Raw genomic sequence first — 23,879 nt, 5'->3', positions numbered from 1 at the left:
GCAGTAAAATGTCCAATAACATCTGTTCATGTAATATTACTCCTCTGCTGTAATTTTCTCACTTTCACCTGCTCTACAGTTTAAATGATTATATTTTCTTTTTATTCTAATCAGCTGAAAGGGAAGAAGTGGTTGGTGTCCTTGGTTCATCAGTTTTACTGGATCCTGAAATCACCGTTGATTCCAGCAAGAATGATATCCTTTGGACTTTCAAAGCCAGCAACAAAAGCCATGATGTTATTTTGATGCACATCCCAGGCGTCGCCACATGGGAACCAAGTGAGCAGTTCAAGGACCGTTTACAATTCAATGCTTTGAGTGGTGCACTGACGATAAACAGATTAAATGCCAGTGACCAAGGAGATTACACCTTCTCTGTTGATGGGAAAGAGTTGAAAATAATGGAGTTGCTTGTCATTGGTAAGAAGTTTCAGATATTTGTGATGTCGTGTGTGATTTATAGAAACTATGATCTGCGATTTTTATTTCCATCACAGTCTAAGTAGAATAACCTCTGCTGTGACTCATCAACTGAGTCATCAGAGAGACTTTGAAGCTGGTGATATAAAAACAGCAGAATTTCTGCAGAGAATCTGATTCTCCTCTCATCACTCACACTTACAGTCTTTAAACACAAAGTGATAAATGAATAAACACAATTTCATTCGCTATAATTACCTACCAACCTCTAACATTTTGAATATTTGTAGAATTTGTAGAATTACATATTTACGATAGTCATACATCCCAGCGAGTAGAATCCTTTTGAAAGCTTCAGAGCACAAACTCCAAACACCCAAAATACATATCTTCTGCTAAAGTGCTAAAGGACGGCTCTCTGAATACAGAACTGGCTAGAATATTAACTATTGCATTGAACTGCTGCTGCTAAATTAACAAATTTCACGTCACATGCTGGTGATAATAAACCTGATTCTGATTCTGACGAAACAGACCTGTCCTGAATGATGCATCGTGACAGGGATACACTTTGACATTGTGCTAATGCAGACAATAGCCACTTAAGGACTTCCCTGATCACACCCTGAGGATTTAAATGACCACCAATCAACATGATCATTCATGTATTGTCTTCCCTGGGCCTCTGTATCTCCCTTTTTGACTTCCTCACTGGGAGACCAGTCAGAGTGGATCAGAAATAACATCTCCACCTTGCTGACAATCAACACTGGAACACGTCTCGGATGAATGCTGAGCTCACTGTTGGTGACAAGGAGGCGTACAAGAGTGAGGTAGATCAGCTGGTTGAGTGGTGTGACAACAACAACCTTACACTCAATGTAAGTAAGGCCAAGGAATTGATTGTGGACTTCAGGAAGGCAAAGTCGAGAGAACACTCCCCAGTCCTCATCAATGGATCAGCCGTGGAAAGGGTGAGCAGTTTCCAGTTCCTCGATGTCAACACCATTGAAGATCTGTCCTGGCCCGACATATTGATGCAATTACAAAGGAGGCACAACAGCAGCTATGTTTCATTACGAGTTTGTGGAGTCTTGGTATGTCATCAAAGACTCATGCAAGTTTCTACAAGCGTACGTGGAGAACATTCAAACTGGTTGCATCACTGTCTGGTATGGAGGGGCCACTGCTCAGGATCAGAAAAAGCAGCAGAAAGTTGGAAACTCAGCCAGCTCCATCATGGGCACTAACCTAGTATCAAGGATCCTTCAAAAGGTGATGCTTCAAAAAGATGGTCTCCATCATTAAGGTGCCCCATCATCCAGGACATGCCCTCTTCTCAATGTTACCATCAAGGAGGAGGTACAGGAGGCTGAAGACACACACTCAGCATTTCAGGAACAGCTTCTTCCCCTCTGCCATTAGATTTCCCAATGGACAATGAACCCGTGGACACTACCTCACTTTTTTTTTGCTCTCTTTTTGCACTACTTATTTTTTAATATACACTTACTGTAATTTATTGCTTTTTATTATGTATTATAATGTACTTCTGTAAAAGAACAAATTTCATGACCTATGTCGGTGATATTAAACCTGATTCTGATTCAATGATTATTTTCAGTCGACTTAAACTGTCGGTTGAAGGTGGAGGGGCAGGTAGTGTTGAGGAAGCAGGGAGGCTGTGGATGGACTTTGACAGATTTGGAGAGGTGTCAGATGGAATACAGTGTCAGGAATTGTATGGTCATGCACTTTGGTAGAAGAAGTAAAAACATAGATTATGTTCTAAACAGGGAAAAAAATCAAAAACCTGAAGTGCAGAGGGATTTGGGAGTCCTCAAGGACTCCTGAAAGTTTAACTTATAGGTTGAATTGGTGGAGGGGATATTTGCTTTCATTTCAAGAGGACTAGGATATAAAAGTAAGGATGTAATGCTGGTGCTGTATAAATCACTGCTGAGGCCTCACTTGGAGTATTGTGATTAGTTTTGGGCCCCTTATTTAAGAAAGGATGTGCTGACATTGGAGAGGGTTCAGAGGAGTTTTACAAGAATGATTGCTGTAATGAAAGGGTTATCATATGAGTAGTGATTGAAGTTTCTGGGCCTGTACGCAGAAGAGTTTAGAAGAATGAAGGAGATCTCATTGAAACCTAATGAAATTTGAAAGGCCAAGATGGAGTGGATGTGAAGAGGATATTTGCTTTCATGGGTGAATTGAAGACCAGAGGGCACAGCCTCAAAAGAGAGGGATGTCCTTGACAGCTCAGGCTGAGTGACCTGGACAAGAAATGTAACTCAAGAACTAATCATAGAAACAAAATTGGCATCTTTGAATGTGATCAGTGTAAAGAGAACAGTGTGATGTGACAGTGCCTTACAATAACTGGCCAAGGTCAAGGCCGATGTGAGTTTTTTACAGGAGTGTGGGCTAACACACTCTGCATCTACCAGAGTTGGTTGTGATGGTGGCCCCATGATCTGTCTGTGTGTTTGGGGGCAACGATTGACATCCTTCTGGCCAGGAATTCTGTTACAGGGTGACAACTTTTCAATCACCCAAATCAGAGAGGTGGTTGATGGGTGTGGCTCCTTGTGGCATACATAATGTACTGAAACACTCTGCTCTGGTTAATTAACACGTACACCTCACCCGTGCGGAGCGAGAGACTGGCCATCCTCGAGCTGCTCCCACCACTGCCGGTGACGTCACAGCTGGTCATTCTGGTTGGTGACTTCAACTGCATCATCGATGCAGCTGGTAGTGCCGACAGCAGGCTGGACAGCACCTCCAGATCCCTGATGAAAACAGTTAAAATAGACAAGCTGCACAATGCCTTCAGCACCCCTTCAGAAGGATGGTGATGGTTTACCGACTGAGTTGTACTCGGCTACGTGGGACTGATGGGCCTGAACCTGCTGGAAGTGTACAATGCAATACTTCCAGCTGGCAGCATGTCAGAGTCCATGAGGAAGGGCATCACTCCCCTCATATACAAGTAATAGGGGCAAAGGGGTGACATCAGAAACTGGAGATCCATTTTACTGTTGAATGTCAACTATAAGATCCTGTCCAAGGCCGTCACCAATTAGGACAAGTTTGTTCTGGTTCACCTGACCAAACCTGTGCTGTACCTGGCAGGAAGATCTCCCCCACAATCTCCATCAGCACAGGTGCACCACAGGATCTGTGTGCTTCACCCCTGCTCTACTCACTTTACACTGACGACTGTGTGTCTAAGTACAGCTCCAATGCCACTTTCAAGTTTGCTGATGTAGACTGAGACAAATGTGATATATCAGCCTCTACTTCATCAGGGGTTGGCAAAGATCCAGCATGACATTTAAAACTCTGACAAACCACTATAGATGTGTGGTGGAGAGTATATTGACTGGTTGCGTCACAGCCTGGTATGGAAACACCAATGCCTTTGAATGGAAAATCCTCCAAACAGTATCAGATATGGTCCAGTCCATCAAGGAAATCCCTCCCAACGACTGAGCACATCTACACAGAGTGCTGTTACAGGAAAGCAGCATTCATCATCAGGAACTCCCACCACCCAGGTTGTGGCCTCTTCTCACTGCTGCCATCAGGAAGAATTACAGGAGCCTCAGGACTCACACCACCAGCTTCAGGAACAGTTATTACCCCTCAACCATCATCAGGCTCTTGAACCAAAGAGGATGACTTCACTCAACTTCACTTGCCTCATCATTGAAATGTTCCCACAACCAATGGACTTGCTTTCAAAGTCTGTTCCTCTTATGTTCTTGATATTTATTGATTATTTATAACTATTATTTTTTTATATTTACACAGTTTTTGTCTTTTGCACATTGGATGGGGGTGGTCATTCTTTGATTAATTTGTGTTTCTTGTAGTTACTGTGAATGACCACAGGAGAATAAATATTATTGTTGTATATGGTTACATATATGTACTTTGCTAATAAATTTACTTTGTATTTTGAACTTTGAATAATTGCCTGGACTGGACTGAGAAGATAAAACTGAAATTGGGACTGTGGGGAGGGCGCTCCCTATCAATATCTGGGAAGAACCTGGTCATCAGGTGTGAGGGGCTCTCAGGCTGCTGTACTTGGTGCAAGTGTTGTCCATGCCCCCCTCCTCCAGCTTGAGAATCCATCGAGTTGTTTTCAGGTTCATCTGGGGGTCTGAGATGGAGTGGGTGAGGCGCAGATCACAATACACAAATCCCTGTATAGTAGGAGCAAAAATTTACCCGATGTCACCCTCACCCTGATGACCATCTTCATGTGTGGCTGCATCAGGCTGTGTGTGGAACCTAAATACACGGGCACCAGGTACCACAACGTGCTGAGGTTCTGCCTGTCCCCTGTGTTGCCAAGGTGATGAAACTGAGGGATGTTCCTGAAAAGGGGATGAATGAACTTCAGAGAAATCTAAAGGTTAGGCAATTCAACTTTCTGAGAGATGGAAAATAGAGAAATTTGAAGCCAGTGAATTGCAAGTTTTGGAGCCAGTGTAGATCAGAAGCACTGGGATCAGGCTTGAACAGGTATAGTGTGAGAGTGTTGGATCAGCCAGAGTTGATGAGGGGTTTGAGGTGGGAGGCTGGGCCAGAAAGAATTTCCACAACAGTCTAGTCCAAAAGTCAAGTTTCTGTAACCCCAGTAAAGAGTGGCACAATATCCATTCAGTATTATGTTCTCATTTGCTGTAGTTTCCCAAAGTTCTCTATTTAGGTGTTTCACAGCCACCACATTTTAAATGAGCACAATTATTTTTATTAACAGATAAAGTTAAAGAAGAGGTTGGTCTCCTTGGCTCAGCAGTTTTGCTGGATCCTGAACTCAAAGTTGACCCCAGCAAGAGTGAAATACTTTGGACCTTCATCAGCAGGAACATTTTGCATCATGTCCCAGGTCACGGCTCAGTGGAGCCGAGTGACCAGTTCAAGTTTCGTCTGCACTTTGATACTTCTAATGGTGCTCTGACTGTGAATGAAGCAGAAGATGGTGACCAAGGAGATTACTCCTTCATTGTGGATGGACAAGAGCTGAGAAAAATACAACTGCACCTCTTTGGTAGGTAGCTTTATGTTTCATAGAATGTACAACATCGTTCAGGCCATTTGGCCCACAATGTTATGCTAACCTTTTAACCTATTCCAAGAAACATAGAAACATGGAAAATAGGTGCAGGAGTTGGCCATTTGGCCCTTCGAGCCTGCACCACCATTCAATTGTGATCATGGCTGATCATCCAACTCAGAACCCTGTACCGGCCTTCCCTCCATACCCCCTGATCCCTTTAGCCACAAGAGCAATATCTAACTTCCTCTTAAATATAGCCAATGAACTGGCCTCAACTATTTCCTGTGGCAAAGAATTCCACGGATTCACCACTCTCTGTGTGAAGAAGCTTTTCCTAATCTCGGTCCTAAAAGGCTTCCCCTTTAACCTCAAACTGTGACCCCTCGTTCTGGACTTCCCCAACATCGGGAACAATCTTCCTGCATCTAGACTGTCCAATCCCTTTAGGATTTTATACGTTTCAATAAGATCCCCCCTCAATCTTTGAAATTCCAATGAGTATAAGCCTAGTTCATCCAGTCTTTCATCATATGAAAGCCCTGCCATCCCAGGAATCAATCTGGTGAACCTTCTTTGTACTCCCTCTATGGCAAGAAAGTCTTTCCTCAGATTAGGGGACCAAAACTGCACACAATACTCCAAGTATGGTTTTACCAAGGCCTTGTACAACTGCAGTAGTACCTCCCAGCTCCTGTACTCAAATCCTCTCGCTATAAATGCCAGCATACCATTCGCCTTTTTCACTGCCTGCTGTACCTGCATGCCCACTTTCAATGACTGGTGTATAATGACACCCAGGTCTCGTTGAACCTCCCCTTTTCCTAATCGGTCACCATTCAGATAATAATCTGTCTTCCTGTTTTTACCACCAAAGTGGATAACCTCACATTTATCCACAGTAAATTGCATTTGCCATGACTTTGCCCACTCACCTATCCTCTTACCATCCTCCTCACAGCTAACACTGCCACCCAGCTTCGTGTCATCCGCAAACTTAGAGATGCTGCATTTAATTCCCTCAACTAAGTCATTAATATATATTGTAAACAACTGGGGTCCCAGCACTGAGCCTTGTAGTACCCCACTAGTCATTTCCTGCCATTCTGAAAAGGTCCCGTTTATTCCCACTCTTTGCTTCCTGTCTGCCAACCAATTCTCTATCCACATCAATACCTTACCCCCAATACCATGTGCTTTAAGTTTGCACACTAATCTCCTGTGTGGGATCTTGTCAAAAGCCTTTGAAAATCCAAATATACCACATCCACTGGTTCTCCCCTATCCACTCTACTAGCTGCATCCTCAAAAAATTCTATGAGATTCCTCAGTCATGATTTTCCTTTCACAAATCCATGCTGACCTTGTCCGATGATTTCATCGCTTTCCAAATGTGCTGTTATCACATCCTTGATAACTGACTCTAGCATTTTCCCCACCACCGATGTTAGGCTAACCGGTCTATAATTCCCCGGTTTCTCTCTCCCTCCTTTTTTAAAAAGTGGGGTTACATTAGCCATCCTCCAATCCTCAGGAAATAGTCCAGAATCTAAAGAGTTCTGAAAAATTATCACTAATGCATCCACTATTTCTTGGGCTACCTCCTTAAGTACTCTGGGATGCAGACCATCTGGCCCTGGGGATTTATCTGCCTTTAATCCCTTCAATTTACCTAACACCACTTCCCTACTAACATGTATTTCGCTCAGCTCCTCCATCTCACTAGACCCTCTGTCCCCTACTATTTCCAGAAGATTATTTATGTTCTCCTTAGTGAAGACAGAACCAAAGTAGTTATTCAGTTGGTCTGCCATGTCCTTGTTCCCCATAATCAATTCACCTGTTTTTGTCTGTAGGGGACCTACATTTGTCTTAACCAATCTTTTTCTTTTCACATATCTATAAAAGCTTTTACAGTCAGTTTTTATGTTCCCTGCCAGTTTTCTCTCATAATCTTTTTTCCCTTTCCTGATTAAGCCCTTTGTCCTCCTCTGTTGGACTCTGAGTTTCTACCTGTCCTCAGGTGTGTCACTTTTTCTGGCTAATTTGTATGCTTCTTCTTTGGAGTTGATACTATCCCTAATTTCCTTTGTCAGTCACGGGTGTAATACCTTCCCTGATTTATTCTTTTGCCAAACTGGGATGAACAATTGTTGTAGTTCATCCATACGATCTTTAAATGCTTGCCATTGCATATCCACCGTCAACCCTTTAAGTATCATTTGCCAGTCTATCTTAGCTAATTCATGTCTCATATCTTCAAAGTTGCCCTTCTTTAAGTCCAGAACCTTTGTTTCTGAATTTACTATGTCACTCTCCATCTTAATGAAGAATTCCACCATATTATGGTCACTCTTACCCAAGGGGCCTCTCACGACAAGATTGCTAATTAACCCTTCCTCATTGCTCAATACCCAGTCTAGAATGGCCAGCTCTCTAGTTGGTTCCTCGACATGTTGGTTCCAAAAACCGTCCCGCATACATTCCAAGAAATCCTCTTCCTCAGCACCCTTACCAAATTGGTTCACCCAATCTATATGTAGATTGAAGTCACCCATTATAACTGCTGTTCCTTTATTGCACACATTTCTAATTTCCTGTTTAATGCCATCCCCAACCTTACTACTATGGTTAGGTGGCCTGTACACAACTCCCACCAGTGCTTTCTGCCCCTTAGTGTTATGCAGCTCGACCCATATCGATTCCACATCCTCCCGGCTAATGTCCTTCCTTTCTATTGCGTTAATCTCCTCTCTAACCAGCAATGCTACCCCACCTCCTTTTCTTTCATGTCTATCCCTCCTGAATATCAAATATCCCTGAATGCTGAGCTCCCATCCTTGGTCACCCTGGAGCCATGTCTATGTGATCCCAACTATATCATATTCATTAATAACAATCTGCACTTTTAATTCATCCACTTTTTTACGAATGCTCCTTGCATTGACACACAAAGCCTTCAGGCTAACTCTTACAACATTCTTAGCCCTTATACAATTATGTTGAAAAGTGGCCCTTTTTGATTTTTGCCCTGGATTTGCCGGCCTGCCTCTTTTACTTTTCACCTTACTACTTTTTGCTTCTACCCTCATTTTACACCCCTCTGCCTCTCTGCACTTGTTCCCATCCCCCTGTTGTGAACTAACCTCCTCTCTCCTAGTCTCTCTAATTTGATTCCCACCCCCCAACCATTCTAGTTTAAAGTCACCTCAGTAGCCCTCGCAAATCTCCCCGCCAGGATATTGGACCCCCTAGGATTCAAGTGTAATCCGTCCTTTTTGTACAGGTCACACCTGCACCAAAAGAGGTCCCAATGATCCAAAAACTTGAATCCCTGCCCCCTGCTGCAATCCCTCAGCCACGCATTTATCCTCCACCTCATTGCATTCCTACTCTCACTGTCGCGTAGCGCAGGCAGTAATCCTGAGATTATTACCTTTGCAGTCCTTTTTCTCAACTCCCTTCCTAATTCCCTATATTCTCCTTTCAGGACCTCTTCCCTTTTCCGACCTATGTCTTTGGTACCTATATGTACCACGACCTCTGGCTCCTCACCCTCCCACTTCAGGATATCTTGGACGTGATCAGAAATATCCTGGACCCTGACACCAGGGAGGCAAACTACCATCCGGGTCTCTGGACTGCGTCCACAGAATCGGCTATCTGACCCCCTTACTATCGAGTCCCCTATTACTACTGCCCTCCTCTTCCTTTCCCTACCCTTCTGAGCTACAGGGCCGGACTCTGTGCCAGAGGCACAGCCACTGTCGCTTTCCCCAGGTAGGCTGTCCCCCCCAACAGTACTCAAACAGGAGTACTTATTGTCAAAGGGCACAGCCATTGGTGTACTCTCTAGTACCTGACCCTTCCCCTTCCCCCTCCTAACAGTGACCCACTTGTCTACCTCCCGTGGCCCCGGTGTGACCACCTGCCTGTAACTCCTCTCTATCACCTCCTCAATCTCCCTGACCAGACAAAGGTCATCGAGCTGCAGCTCCAATTCCCTAATGCGGTCCCTTAGGAGCTGCATCTCGGCGCACCTGGCGCAGATGTGGACGTCCGGGAGGCTTGGAGACACCAGGACCTCCCACATCTGGCACCGAGAACAAAAAACTGCCCTCACACTCATACTGCCCCTCTCCTCAAACAACAACAAAAAAATGAATACCATACCCTCTTCTCCTCTCCAGTTTCCGCCTAAGCCCATTGAGCCGAAGCCCTTAAGCCTTCACTGTGCTCCTGGCGCACTCTGCAGCCCGGAAACTCCATTTCTCGCTATGTAAGGCTCTGTTCCTTTTAAATCCTCTGCGCTTCACTGCCCGATGTCACACACCTGCGCAGTCCTGCCTCTCTGAACGCCGATGGGAAAAAAAAAATGAAAAATTCAAAAATGGCTTCCTTCGCACTCCCGTTCCAACTCTCAGACCTCCTGCTCTGAAGCCAGTGAATTGCCAGTGTAGATCAGAAGCACTGGGATCCGGCTTTAACAGGTATAGTGTGAGAGTCTTGGATCAGCCAAAGTTGATGAGGGGTCTGAGGTGGGAGGCTGGACCAGAAAGAATTTTCACAACAGTCTAGTCCAAAAGACAAGTTCCTGTAACCCCAGTAAAGAGTGGCCCAATATCTATTCAGTAGTATGTTCTCATTTGCCGTAGTTTCACAAAGTTCTCTATTTAGGTGTTTCACAGCCGCCACATTTTAAATGAGTACAATTATTTTTATTAACAGATAAAGTTAAAGAAGAGGTTGGTCTCCTTGGCTCAGCAGTTTTACTGGATCCTGAACTCAAAGTTGATCCCAGCAAGAGTGAAATACTTTGGACTTTCATCAGCAGGAGCATTTTGCATCATGTCCCAGGTCACAGCTTAGTGGAACTGAGTGACCAGTTCAAGTTTCGTCTGCACTTTGATACTTCTAATGGTGCTCTGACTGTGGATGGAGCAGAAGATGGTGACCAAGGAGATTACACCTTCATTGTGGATGGACAAGAGCTGAGAATAATACAACTGCACCTCTTTGGTAGGTAGCTTTATGTTTCATAGAATATACAACATCGTTCAGGCCATTTGGCCCACAATGTTATGCTAACCTTTTAACCTATTCCAAGAAAAATCTAACCCTTCCCTCCCTCACAGACATCCATTTTATTTCTATCCGTGTGTTTATTCAGGATGTGATTGGGTACAGAATGTGCCATAGTTGTATTTTCCAGTAGAGGCTAAGTTGGGTGACTCCCCTGATAGAATAAACAGTGAGGTGTCAGATATTGAATGCAGCCGTCATTCAACCCCCATCACTGTGATGTACCTGTCATCCCAAGGAGGAGCCTGTTCAGGATTTGATCCAACATTTATTGCTGCACTGGTGGGATGAGAGAAGAAGAACTGTTTGTCAAACCTGAGGCTTGGGCTTTCTGTTGGAGAGAACAGAAGGAAATGGTTGTGAAGTGAAAGTGTGGATGGATGGAAAAGGTGGAGAAATGGAAAAAGTAGCAAGAGAAGGGATGGTAGGGGAGGGAGGTACAAAATGCATTAGATTATTGTGGGATTAGGCATGACATGATGAAAGAAACTTCAATAACGATGCTAAGTAAAAGATAAAATTTATTTATCGAGCACTCTTCACACAGATGATGTAGTTCAAAGTTGCTGGCAATGGGCTAAAAGTACAAATATGAAAAATAAAATAAAAATAAATATAAATAAAAGACAAAATGATGTTTGTTGAAAGCAAGGTTAAATAAATAGATTTTAAGCTTTCATTTAAAGGTGTCAACTGATTCTGAATCCCTAATAGGTTTAAGTATTGAATTCCACAGTTCAGGAGTGTAGTTCAAAAAAGATGACCAGCCTATTTTCTTCTGAGGGAGATTTTTTTTTAAATTTAAGAGACCGTTGGCAGACAATCTGAGAGCCTGAGCAGGATTATGAAAGGAAAGTGATTCTGTGATGTACTCTGGTCACAAACCATTAAGTGTTTTAAAAACAGGGAAGACAAGATTAATATTCATTTTAAAAGATACAGAAAGCTCTTGGAGCTTCCAAATTCCACCCCACCAAATTTTTATTGGCGTGTTTATGTGGGATGAAGCCATTCTCTGCACTGTGAAGTCAGCGGTGTATTGTAATAAACTTTCCCATTGTGTTTATGTGATAAAGCCATTGTCTGCACTGTGATGTCAGCAATGTATTGTCATAAACTTTTCCATTCTGTTTGGTAAAACTAGGTACTGAGATAAGGACTAGAATTTTGGGAAACTGACCAGGGAGGAAGATGGAGGATATAAAAAGAATTAAGATAGTGCCTCTGTTTATGTTATTGAAATCCATACAATACTCACAATGATCACATTAATCTTATTGTTTAAACTCTGCTTCTGACATAAACATAGGTGAAGGTGATCAATGAGAAATATTTTGATCCTGGCTGACAATAAACCTGAGAGTGTTCTCTGAAGTAACAAGAGCAGAATCTTATTGAAAATACTGAGATGTCAGGGTATCGATGTTCATTGTGTAGATGGGTCACTGGTGGGTCAAAATGCACTAATGGAGTGTGAGCCAGCTGGTAATTCCACAGCCTATTAAATGTACACCTTCCCCTTCCTCCTGAGGTGCCGTGTCTGACGGTTTCCATGGCAGTGCCCGTTTCACTGATTTCAATGTCTGTTCCTCATGACAAAAGTCAGTAAAGTATTTCCATGTGTGAGGCTGCTCTATACCACTGGGAAAACAGCAAGAGTTCTTGGAGCTGGTGGTAATTCTGGGATGAAAGGTGGTGATGAATCAACATATAGGAGGGAGACTGAATATCTGTCTGAGTGGTGCCACAGCAATAACCTCTTCCTCAATGTCAGCAAGACCAAGGACCTGATTACTGACTTCAGGAGGAAACCAGAGGTCCATGAGCCATTCCCATCAGAGGATCAGAGACGGAGAGGGTCAGCAGCTTTAAATTCCTTGGTGTTATCATTCCAGACAACAGGTGCTGGGTGCAGAAGTTAAGTGTAAAATGAAGAAGGCACAGCAGTGCCTCTACTTCCTTCGGAATTTGTGGAGGTTCATGTGACACCTGAAAATCTGACAGACCTCTGTAGATGTGTGGTGGAGAGTATATTGACTGGCTGCATCATAGCCTATGGAACCACCAATGCCCTTCAACAGAAAATCCTACAAGAAGTACTGAATATAGCCCAGTCCATCATGGGTAAAACCCTCCCCACCATTGAGCACATCTACATGGAGAGTTGTTGCAGGAAAGCAGCCTCCATCATCAGGGACCCCCACCACACATTCAGAAACAAGTTTTGACCCTCAACCATCAGACACTTGAATCAAAGATAAAGTTATGAGGGCAGACTAGCCAATAATATAAAGCAGAATACCAAAAGCTTTTTCAGTTATATAAAGAGTTAAATGGAGGTGAGAGCTGATGTTGGTCCACTGGAAAGTGATGCCGGTGACGTAGTAAAGGGAGACAAAGAAATGGCAGATGAACTTAATTGGTACTTTGTATCTGTCTTCATTGTGGAAGACACTAGCAGTGTGCCAGAGGTCCGTGAGTGTCACTGCTATTACTAAGGAAAAAGTGCTCGGCAAAGTGAAAGGTCTTAAGGTGGATAAATCACCTGGACCAGCCGGACTACATCCCAGAGCCCTGAGAGAGGTTGCTGAAGAGATAACAGATGCATTGGTCATGATCTTTCAAGAATGACTTGATCCTGGCATGGTCCCAGAGGACCAGAAGATTGCAAATGTCACTCCACTCTCTAAGACCATAAGATATAGGAGCAGAAGTAGGCCATTTGGCCCCTCAAGTCTGCTCTGCCATTCAATCATGTGCTGATACAATTCATCGAGTCATCCCCACTGCCCTTGTCTTCTCCCCATACCCTTTGATGCCCTGACTAATAACGAACCTATCTATCTCTGCCTTAAATACACCCAGTAACTTGGCCTCCACAGTTACTCGTGGCACAAAATTCCAGATTTACCACCCTCTGACTAAAGTAATTTCTCCGCATCTCTGTTCTAAATGGATGTCCTTCAAACTTGAAGTCCTGCCCTTTGTCCTAGACTCCCCTACCATGGGAAATATTTGCCATATCTAATCTGTTCAGGCCTTTTAACATTCAGTATGTTTCTATAAGATAATCCCTCATTCTCCTGAACTCCAGGGAATACAGCTCAAGAGCTGCCAGGTGTTTCTCATACGGTAACCCTTTCATTCCTGGAATCATTTTCGTGAATCTTCTCTGAACCCTCTCCAATGCCAGTATATCCTTTTTAAAATAAGAATCCCAAAACTGCACACAATACTCCCCAGTGTGAGGGGATCCTGAAGTACCCCTATTAACTGTGCTTCTGAAAAGAGAGAGAGAGTTATTTAATATCGACTTGTTTGTAAGAGAGAGAGAGAGAGAGAGACAGACAGACACACAAAGACTAACTGGTTGGACTGTCACTTTAAGGCATAAGAAAGAACTGGTTAACTTTTGAATTTCTGCTGGAGTTGGAGACAGCACCGAGCAGCTCGTAAGTTGCTATGGTGACCAAAGGTGCAATTTAATGGACACTCGATGTTATGATTTTCGGCAGGTTGTTGATACTTCAAGGATTTTTGCTTCACAAAGGAAGGAGGGATTATTTGAATGACAGGTGGTACCCAGTACGGTGAGAGAAAATGGGAGGTCAGATGATACAGACCTCAGACACATGTTCTGGACACTGAATGAGCACTGTTGTGCCCGCAGAGAAAGTGGGTTTTGGAGGATCGATCATTTGGATTGATCCATCACTCTTGCAGTGAAAAGAGGTAAGAGGTTGACTGGTGGGGAGTTGTCCATGTGTCCACACTCACCTGGGAGATAGCTCCACCACAGAACACCGTTCCCCTTTGTTAAAGTCACAGTCGGTGACTTGTAAAGGATTTTGAAGGACAGCGAGAAGACCGACGGCATCAGCTCACCTGAAGACTCAGATCTCTCCCTCTCTCTCTCTCTCCATCACTACTCAACTCAATACCATGAACTGAACTGAACTTTACTCATCAGCGTAAGACTGTATCTTTTTACCCCTAGAATTAAAGAAGCTTGGTTTTTCATACATATATTTCCACACTTACTGATATACTAACCTGTTTGATTTATCTACATTTATATTACTGCGTTGCGTAGTTACTAATAAATATTAGTTTATAGCAATACTGGACTCCAAAGTGTTTTCCATCTCTGCTGGTTCTTTATTCCCGTCATGGGGTTCATGACATAAACTGAGGGCTTGTCTGGGATATGAACAAATTGGTCGGGAGGCTGGTTTGAATTGATTGGGACAAATCCCTTTTGATTTGGTTGTGTGGGAAAACAGCAGAAATGGATGTTAGGGACTTTCTGAAATCACCAGACCTGGTGACTTTGAAGTTAACTAAAAAGGATGATGTGCGGGACATTGCTAAAGAATTGAGAATTGAGGTAAAGAAGGGTATGACTAAGGTAGAAATTCAAAGAAAAATAGTTGAATATTATATTTCGACGAAGCAGTTTACTGAGGATGTGTTGAAAATGTTCGTGGAAGGTAAACCTATTGAGGCTGAGCTTCAGCTTTTGTTGGAAAAATTAAAGATGGAGCAATTGAAAGTAAAACAGTTCAAGAGAGAGGCTAGAGAGGCAGCAAAGCAGAGAGAAGAGGCAGAAAGACAGAGACAGCGCGAGAGGGAGAAATGGCAACGTGAAGATCGCGTGGCAGAAAGACGGAGACAGTTGAAAAGGGAGAAGTTGCAGCAAAAAGGTTTAGTGTCAGACCCTGATGATCTTCGCAGCTCGGAAGGGCTAGTTTTGTGTGATGAATTTAAAAGGTGTGTTCCTGATGATGTAAGAGCAGACCCAGATGCAGAGGATGCTGCTACCCTGTAGCGGTCTGATAAGAAAGCAGATGAAGAAGTTTTAACCCATGAGGTTGAGCTTACTCCAGAAAGAATTTGCCAGAGAATAGCTGTGAGGTTCGGGGTGACTTTGAATTTGAAACTGGGACAAGTGATGACAGCCCAGAAGAGGCAGTTGTTCTGATTGATTGTGTTCAGGTTGTGGAAGTACCAGTGAGTTCACAGGATTCTGAACCTTATGTTAAAGCTCAGTTAAAGTCGGAGGTGTCTGACTCAGTTGAAAAGGAATGCAGTTTTTGTGTGTCAGATGATCTTGGTTCAGAGAATAAGGGGTTAACCTTGGTACCAGTGGAATGTGGGGATTCTCAGTTACTTGTATTAGACCATGTTTTAAATGCTGGTGAGGTCAGTGTTGCTGAAAATAATGGGAAAAGTGGTGTTCCTGGACTTTTGGATAAAGTGCTGGAAAAGGTTGAATAGGTTTCGCGACCTTTGACCCTGATTGCAGGACAAAGGCCTGCTGATGAAAGATGTACTGCTCTGTTGAATTTTGTTTGGATATTTCAGCATCTGCAAGGTCATAATGTTATTCAGTGTAATGTTGTGGAGAAGAACGAGGAAGTTTGTTATGGTTTTGGAGTGGATGTTGCTATGGAAGCAAGTCATCGTGAAAGTCGGAGAAAGTTGATAAAGAGATTGTTTGGCCTCTTTCATAATGTATACATGATTCTCATCAGCCTGATGATGGTGCAGAGTTTGGTAAACAATGGAGGCACGTTGACACCTCTCCAAGATAAAAGTGTTTCAGCAATCCAGCTGATGACTAAGCAGCCAGTTGAGGCCCATGATAGCAAAACCAGAGGTTTAAATTATAATGATGTGTCACAGACTTTTCTACCTTCCAGATTTCAGCTGTACTTAGAGGGTAGTATAGCTGATAAGAGTAAGGTGTATGAGAAATGTTTGTCTTTATTGAGGAAGGAATTTATAGAGGAACAGAAGCGAGATTCTGAAATGGTGGCTTTAAAGGAGATAGCTCTCACAGGAGTGGAGGTTCAGAGAGAGTCAGTGGGATGTTGCCTTAAAGATGAGGTTTTGATGAGGAAGTGGAGCCCAGCCACAGTGCCTGCAAGTTACGTGGTGGTTCTGAAAGTTTACAGAGCTGAAATTTTAAACATGGCTCACAGAATACCTTTAGGTGGACCTCATGTAGTGAGAGAGACGGTGAATAGGATTATGAAGGAATTTTACTGGCCTAGCTTAAGGAGGGATGTTGTGAATTGTAACAGGATTTGCCATACCTGTCAAGTTGAGGGGAAATCTAATCTAGTTATTCAGGTAACACTGCTTAATCCGATATCTGCTTTTAGTGAATCTTTTCCTAGGGTCATAGTGGCTTGTGTAGGCCCATTGCAAAAGACTGCAGCTGGTTATCAGTATGTGTTAACAATTGTGTATGCTGTGTCTAGGTCCCCTGAAGCAGTGTCTTTTGAAAACACCGAGGCCAAGACTGTGGTAACAGCATTCAGTAAGCTTTTCACACTGGTACGTCTGCCCAGAGAAATTCAATTTGACCAGGGCAGCAACTTTACTTCGGGAACATTCCAGTGGATAGTTAGAGAAGTGGAAGCTAAGCACATGGTGTCATCTACATATCACACAGAGTCCAAGGGAGCCTTGGAACAGCTCAGCTCAACTGTTAAGACCATGATTAAAGCACATTGTGTGAGAAGTGGGAAAAATTGGGATGAGGGGGTTCCCCCCTCTTATTTCCTGTTGGAGATTCGATTCAGAAGGCATTGAAGGGTAGTTTGTTGGAACCTGTGTTCAATTACAGGCCAAAAGGACCTCTGACTCTATTCAGAGAACTATGGTCTGATTTAGAAATATGTGTCAGTGTGTTTAGTTATGTTTTCAAACTCTGGAAGGGATTTAGTAAGCTTTGTGTCCTTGCAAAGGAAAGTTTACAAGATGGTCGAGTCAAAATAAGACACTTATTTGCTAGAATTGCAGCTGGGAGAATTGTTATGGAACAAAATGGAGTCGTGGAATCTGATAATGGAGTGGAAAAGCATGTTTACCCACTGAATCTAATCTCACCGAAATGTCAGAATTCGATTGTTTTGAAAAATATTACTGATAAGGTTCATCAGTTGGATCCTACACAGTGAAAACAAGTGGAAGGACTAATTGGCATTTTGAAATGGTGCACAGGTGCAGTGCATCACGTCATTATAAATCCAGCCCAGCCTGTGAAACAGCATCTCCACAGAGTGAAATTTGAGGAAAGTAAAAGGGTTGAACAAAGAATTAGAAACAAGAGAGAACAAAGAAAGAGAATGGATTACTGTATTGAAAGAGTGGGGAAGGCTAAACACCTTATTAAGATTCACTTGTTAAAAGGATACTGGTGTGTTCCTTTAACAGACAGGGCTAAAGAGATATCAGCATTTGTGACACTGTCTCGACTGTATGAATACAATGTTTTACACTTCGAGATGAAAAATACTCCAGGGACATTTCAAAGAATGGTCAATCCTGTGATTGGAGGGTTAGAAAGCACAGTTCATGACAATGATTTAGTGGTCTGGACAGACATGTGGGAAGAGCATATTGCAGTGGTAGAAAAACTGTTTGACAGACTTTTTAAGGCCAATCTTACTGTGAACCTAGCTAAAAGTGAGTTTGGCCATGCCACAGTTATATCTCTGGGTTATGTGGTGGGCCAGGGGCACCTGGCTTCTGTACAGGCCAAGGTTCAAGCTGTTGCTGAAGTTCCTGTTCCGACCGGCAAGGAAGCTTTGAGAAGGTTTTTAGGAATGGTTAGGTATTATCATAAGTGTTGTAGGAACTTTGCTGACTTCGCTCTCCCCCTAATAAAAATCCTAGGGAAGAGTGAAAGATTTGTATGGAGTGATTTTTGCCAGGAGGCATTTGAACGTCTGAAAACCATCCTGTGTTATCATCCTGTGCTCAAAGCACCTGATTTTTCAAAACCATTCTCGATAGCAACAGACACTAGTGACGAAGCTGCTGGGCAGTACTGTTACAGGAGGGTGTGGGTGATATTGAACACCCAGTAGCTTATTTCTCAAAGAAATTTAATGTGCACCAGAATAATTATTCAACTGTTGAAAAGGAGTTATTGGCACTTATTCTGGCCTTACAACATTTTGAGGTTTATAATTGTCCTGCTCAAAGACCCCTTGTGATTTACACGGATCATAATCCATTGGTGTTTTTAACTAAAATGAAGGATAAGAATAGAAGGTTGTTAAATTGGAGTCTGATATTGCAAGGTACTGTGAAAGGTACATGTGAAAGGTACTGACAATATTAGAGCTGATTGCATATCCAGATGTTAAATTGGAAACTGTACACATTTTTGCTCTGTCATCTGATGATTTTTTGCCTGTATTGTTTCAAACTGTATAATTTTCATTTAGTCAATTTTTTTTTGTGTGTGACGGGATTCTGAAGTATCCCTATGAACTGTGCTTTTGAAAAGAGAGAGAGAGAGAGTTTTCTGCTGATCAGTCAATGCTTCACCCATGTTAGTAACTTCCTTATAATTCCATGGGCTCTTATCTTGCTTAGCAGCCTCATGTGCAGCACCTTGTCAAAGGAATTCTGAAAATCCAAGTACACCACATCCACTTCATCTCCTTTGTCTACCCTGCTTGCAATTTCCTCAAAAAATTGTAGTAGGTTAGTCAGGCAGGATTTTCCTTTCTGAAAACCATACTGACTTTTGCCTATCTTGTCATGTGCCTCCAGATACTCTGTAATCTCATCCCTAACAATCGATTCCAACAACTTCCCAACCACTGATGTCAGACTAACAGGTCTATAGTTTCCATTCTGCTGCCTGCCACCCTTCTTAAATAGCAGAGTAACATTTGCAATTTTCTAGTCATCCAGAACAATGCCAGAATCTTTCGATTCCATCAGGTGCAGGAGTTCTATCCACCCTCAGACCATTAAGCTTCCTGAGCACCTTCTCAGTTGTAATTTTCACTGCACATACTTCACTTCCCCGACACTCTTGAATGTGCGGTACACTGCAGATTTCTTCCACTGTGAAGACCGATGCAAAATACGCATTCAGTTCCTCTGCCATCTCAGCATCTCTCACTGCAATACCTTCAGGGCATCATTTTCAATTGGTCCTGTATCTCCCCTCAACTCCCTTTACCCTTCTATGTACTTAAAAAAGCTTTTAGTATCTTCTTCGATGTTAGTTGCCAGCTTCCTTTCGTAATTCATCTTTTCCTTCCTAATGACCTTCTTAGTTTCCTTCTCCAAGTTTTTTAAGAGCTTCCCAATCTCCTATCTTCCCACTAACTTTGGCTTCCTTGTATGCCCTCTCTCTTGCTCTTAATAGACAATAGGTGCTGGAGTAGGCCATTCAGCCCTTCGAGCCAGCAGCACCATTCACAGTGATCATGGCTAAATCCAAATTGTCTACCCGTTATTCTTAAACTGTGGCCTCTGGTTCTGGACTCGCTCAACATCGGGAACATGTTTCCTGCCTTTAGCGTGTCCAATCCCTTAATAATCTTATATGTTTCAATCAGATCCTCTCTCATCCTTCTAAATTCCAGTGTATACAACCCCAGTCACTCCAATCTTTCAACATATGACAGTCCCGCCATCCTGGGAATTAACCTCGTGAACCTACGCTGCAATCCGTCAATAGCTAGACTGTCCTTCCTCAAATTTGGAGACCAAAACTGTACACAATACTCCAGGTGTGGTCTCACCAGGGCCGTGTACAACTGCAGAAGGACCTCTTTGCTCCTATACTCAACTCCCCTTGTTATGGCCAACATGCCATTAGCTTTCTTCACTGCCTGCTGTACCTGCATGCTTACTTTCAGTGACTGATGTACAAGGACACCTAGATCTCATTGTACTTCCCGTTTTCCTAACTTGACACCATTCAGTTAGTAATCTGCCTTCCTGTTCTTGCCACCAAAGTGGATAACCTTACATTTATCCACATTAAGCTGCATCTGCCATGCATCTGCCCACTCACCCTACCTGTCCAAGTCATCCTGCATTCTCATAACATCCTCCTCACATTTCACACTGCCACACAGCTTTGTGTCATCTGCAAATTTGCTAATGTTCCTTTTAAGTCCTTCATCTAAATAATTAATGTATATTGTAAATATACATTAACGTGTGGGCACGTGGCCAAGTGGTTAAGGCATTGGACTAGCAACCTGAAGGTCGTGAGTTTGAGCCCCAGCCGAGGCAACGTGTTGTGTCTTTGAACAAGGTACTTAATCACACATTGCTCTGCGACGACACTGGTGCTAAGCTGTATGGGTCCTAATGCCCTTCCCTTGGACAACATTGGTGTCGTAGAGAGGGGAGACTTGCAGCATGGGCAACTGCTGGTCTTTCATACAACCTTGCCCAGGCCTGCGCCCTGGAGAGTGAAGACTTTCCAGGTGCAGATCCATGGTCTCGCAAGACTAATGGATGCCTTTAATTGTAAATAGCTGCCGTCCCAGCACCGAGCCTTCTGAAAAGGACCCATTAATCCCTACTCTTTATTTCTTGGCTGCGACCTATTTTCTATCCATGTCAGTACCCTACCCCCAATACCATTTGCTCTAATTTTGCACACTAATCTCCTATGTGGGACCTTATCAAAGGCTTTCTGAAAGTCCAGATACATTACATCCACTGGCTTTCCCATGTCCATTTTCATAGTTACATTGTCAAAAAATTCCAGAAGATTAGTCAAGCATGATTTCCCCTTCATAAATCCATGCTGACTTGGACCTATCCTGCCACTGCTATCCAAATATGCCACTATTTCATCTTTTATAATTGATTCCAGCATCTTCCCCACCACTGATGTCAGAGTAACTGGTCTATAATTGCCTGTTTTCTCTTTCCCTCCTTTCTTAAAAAATGGGATAACATTAGCTACCCTCCAATCCGCAGGAAATGATACTGAATCTATAGAACATTGGAAAATGATTACCAATGCGTCCACGATTTCTAGAGCCAGCTCCTTAAGTACCCTGGGTTGCAGACCATCAGTCCCTGGGGATTTATCAGCCTTCAGTCCCATCAGTATACCCAACACCATTTTCTGCCTGATGCGAATTTCCTTCAGTTCCTCTGTTACCCTAGGTCCTCTGGCCACTATTACATCTAGGAGATTGTTTGTGTCTTCCCTAGTGAAGACAGATCTAAAGTTCCTGTTCAGCTCGTCTGCCATTTCCTTGTTCCCAATAATAATTTTACCTGTTTTTGTGTTCAAAGGCCCAACTTTGGTCTTAACTAATTTTTTCCTCTTCACATACCTAAAGAAGCTTTTACTATCCTCCTTTATATTCTTGGCTAGCTTACCTTCGTACCTCATCCTTTCCCCCCTTATTGCCTTTTTAGTTATCTTCTGTTGCTCCTTAAAAGTCTCCCAATCCTCTGGCTGTCTGCTCATCCTTGCTATTTTATACTTCCTTTCTTATATTTTTATACTGTCCTTGACTCCCCTTGTCATCCACAGTCTCCTCTTAGGAACTTGAACAAAATTGTCAGGGTTTAAAAACAGACCACCATCTACAACGGCCATCGTTGTAGCGGCTATCATCGGAGTGGACTGAGTCAGAGTGGGATGGCTTTGGCTCAATAGGCTTCAGCGAGAACAGGCAGAGGCCAGGGTAGGTTCCGGTAAGCTTTTTGTCCAGATTGTTTAGAGTAGAGAGAATGCCAGGCAGGATGTTGGAATGCTCCTCTTGCAGGATGTGGGAAGTCAGGGAGCCCTCCAGTGTCCCTGACAATGAAACCTGCAAGAAGTGCATCCAGCTGCAGCTCCTAACAAACCGTGTTAGGGAACTGGAGCAGGAGCTGGATGACCTCCGGATCACTCGGGAGAATGAGGAGATTATAGACAGTCACTACAGGGAGGTAGTTACGCCAAAGGAGCAGAGCACAGGAAATTGGGTCACTGTCAGGCGAGGGAAGAGGAAAGGGCAGGCAGAGCAGGGTTCCCCTGTGGCCATTCCCCTCAACAACAAGTATACCGCATTGGATACTGTTGGTAGGGGGATGACTTACCTGGGACAAGCTGCAGCAGCCGGATCTCTGGCACTGAGTCTGGTTCTGCAGTGCAGAAGGGAGGGTGGAAAAAGAGGAGAGTGGTAGTGATAGGGGACTTGATAGTTAGAGGTATGGATAGGAGGTTCTGTGGTCGTGACAGAGAATCCAGGATGGTTTGTTGCCTCCCGGGTCCCAGGGTCAAGGATGTCTCTGCTCGATTGCATGACATTCTGAAGTGGGAGGGTGATCAGCCAGATGTCATGGTGCACATCGGTACCAATGACATAGCAAGGAAGAGTGAAGAGGTCCTGGACAGTGAGTATAGAGAGCTTGGTAGGAAGTTGAAAAGCAGGACCTCAAGGGTGGTAATCTCAGGATTGCTACCTGTGCTAGGTGCCAGTGAGGGTAGGAATAGGATGCTCTGGAGGAGGAACAAGTGGCTGAGGAACTGGTGTAGGGGGCAGGGTTTCAGATTTCAGGATCATTGGGACCTCTTCTGGGGCAGGTGGGACCTGTACAAGAGAGACGGGTTACACTTGAACCACAGGGGGACCAATATCCTTTCAGGGAGGTTTGTTAGTGCTATTGGGGAGGCTTTAAACTAGATTTGTAGGGGGATGGGAACCAGAATGCCAGAGCTGACAGTGTGGCTGGGGTGAAAATAAATGATGTTGAAAGTTTAAGCAAATCCGCTGATAGAAAGGTTGTGAGTGGTGGTAAAAATCTTCTGAGGTGTATATATTTCAATGCAAGGAGTATTGCGGGGAAGGCAGACGAGTTGAGGGCGTGGATTGACACGTGGAATTATGACGTTATAGCAATTAGTGAAACTTGGCTACAGGAGGGGCAGGACTGGCAGCTTAAAATTCCAGGGTTCTGATGTTTCAGATGTGATAGAGGCCGAAGAATGAAAGGTCGGGGGGTTAGCATTGCTTGTCAGGGAAAATATTAAAGCAGTGCTCAGGCAGGACAGATTAGAGGGCTTGTCTACTGAGTCCTTATGGGTGGAGCTGAGACACAGGAAAGGTATGGCCACTTTAGTGGTGTTGTATTATAGACCACCCAATAGTCAGCGAGAATTGGAAGAGCAAATCTGCAGAGAGATAGCAGGCAACTACAGGAAACATAAAGTTGTGGTGGTAGGGGATTTTAATTTTCCATATATTGATTCGGACTCCCATACTGTCAGGGGTCTAGATGGTTTAGAGTTTGAAAAATGTGTTCAGGAAAGTTTTCTAAATCAATATGTAGAAGGACCAACTAAAAGGGATGCAATATTGGATCTCCTGTTAGGAAACGAGTTAGGACAAGTGACAGAAGTCTGTGTAGGGGATCACTTTGGTTCCAATGATCATAACACCATTAGTTTCAACTTGATCATGGACAAGGATAGATCTGGTCCTAGGGTTGAGGTTCTGAACTGGAAGAAGGCCAAATT

General features: G+C 43.4%; 1 protein-coding gene across 2 annotated transcripts in view; it reads left to right on the top strand.

Moving 5' to 3' along the window:
• LOC140198138 (uncharacterized) overlaps positions 1 to 23,879 on the top strand; it is a 174,738-nt gene that overhangs the window by 27,593 nt on the left and 123,266 nt on the right. For both annotated transcript variants that reach the window (XM_072259098.1, XM_072259097.1), the window contains exons 2-4: positions 115 to 420; positions 5,204 to 5,494; positions 10,229 to 10,519. In XM_072259098.1, coding sequence (XP_072115199.1) covers positions 115 to 420; positions 5,204 to 5,494; positions 10,229 to 10,519 — 888 coding nt within the window. The remainder of the gene's footprint in view (positions 1 to 114; positions 421 to 5,203; positions 5,495 to 10,228; positions 10,520 to 23,879) is intronic.

Source organism: Mobula birostris, chromosome 5 (genome assembly GCF_030028105.1).
Source record: "Mobula birostris isolate sMobBir1 chromosome 5, sMobBir1.hap1, whole genome shotgun sequence".
In the NCBI taxonomy this organism is placed as follows: Eukaryota; Metazoa; Chordata; class Chondrichthyes; order Myliobatiformes; family Myliobatidae; genus Mobula; species Mobula birostris.
Note: the sequence above shows the minus strand (reverse complement) of the source record. Positions and strands in the feature narration are given on the sequence as shown.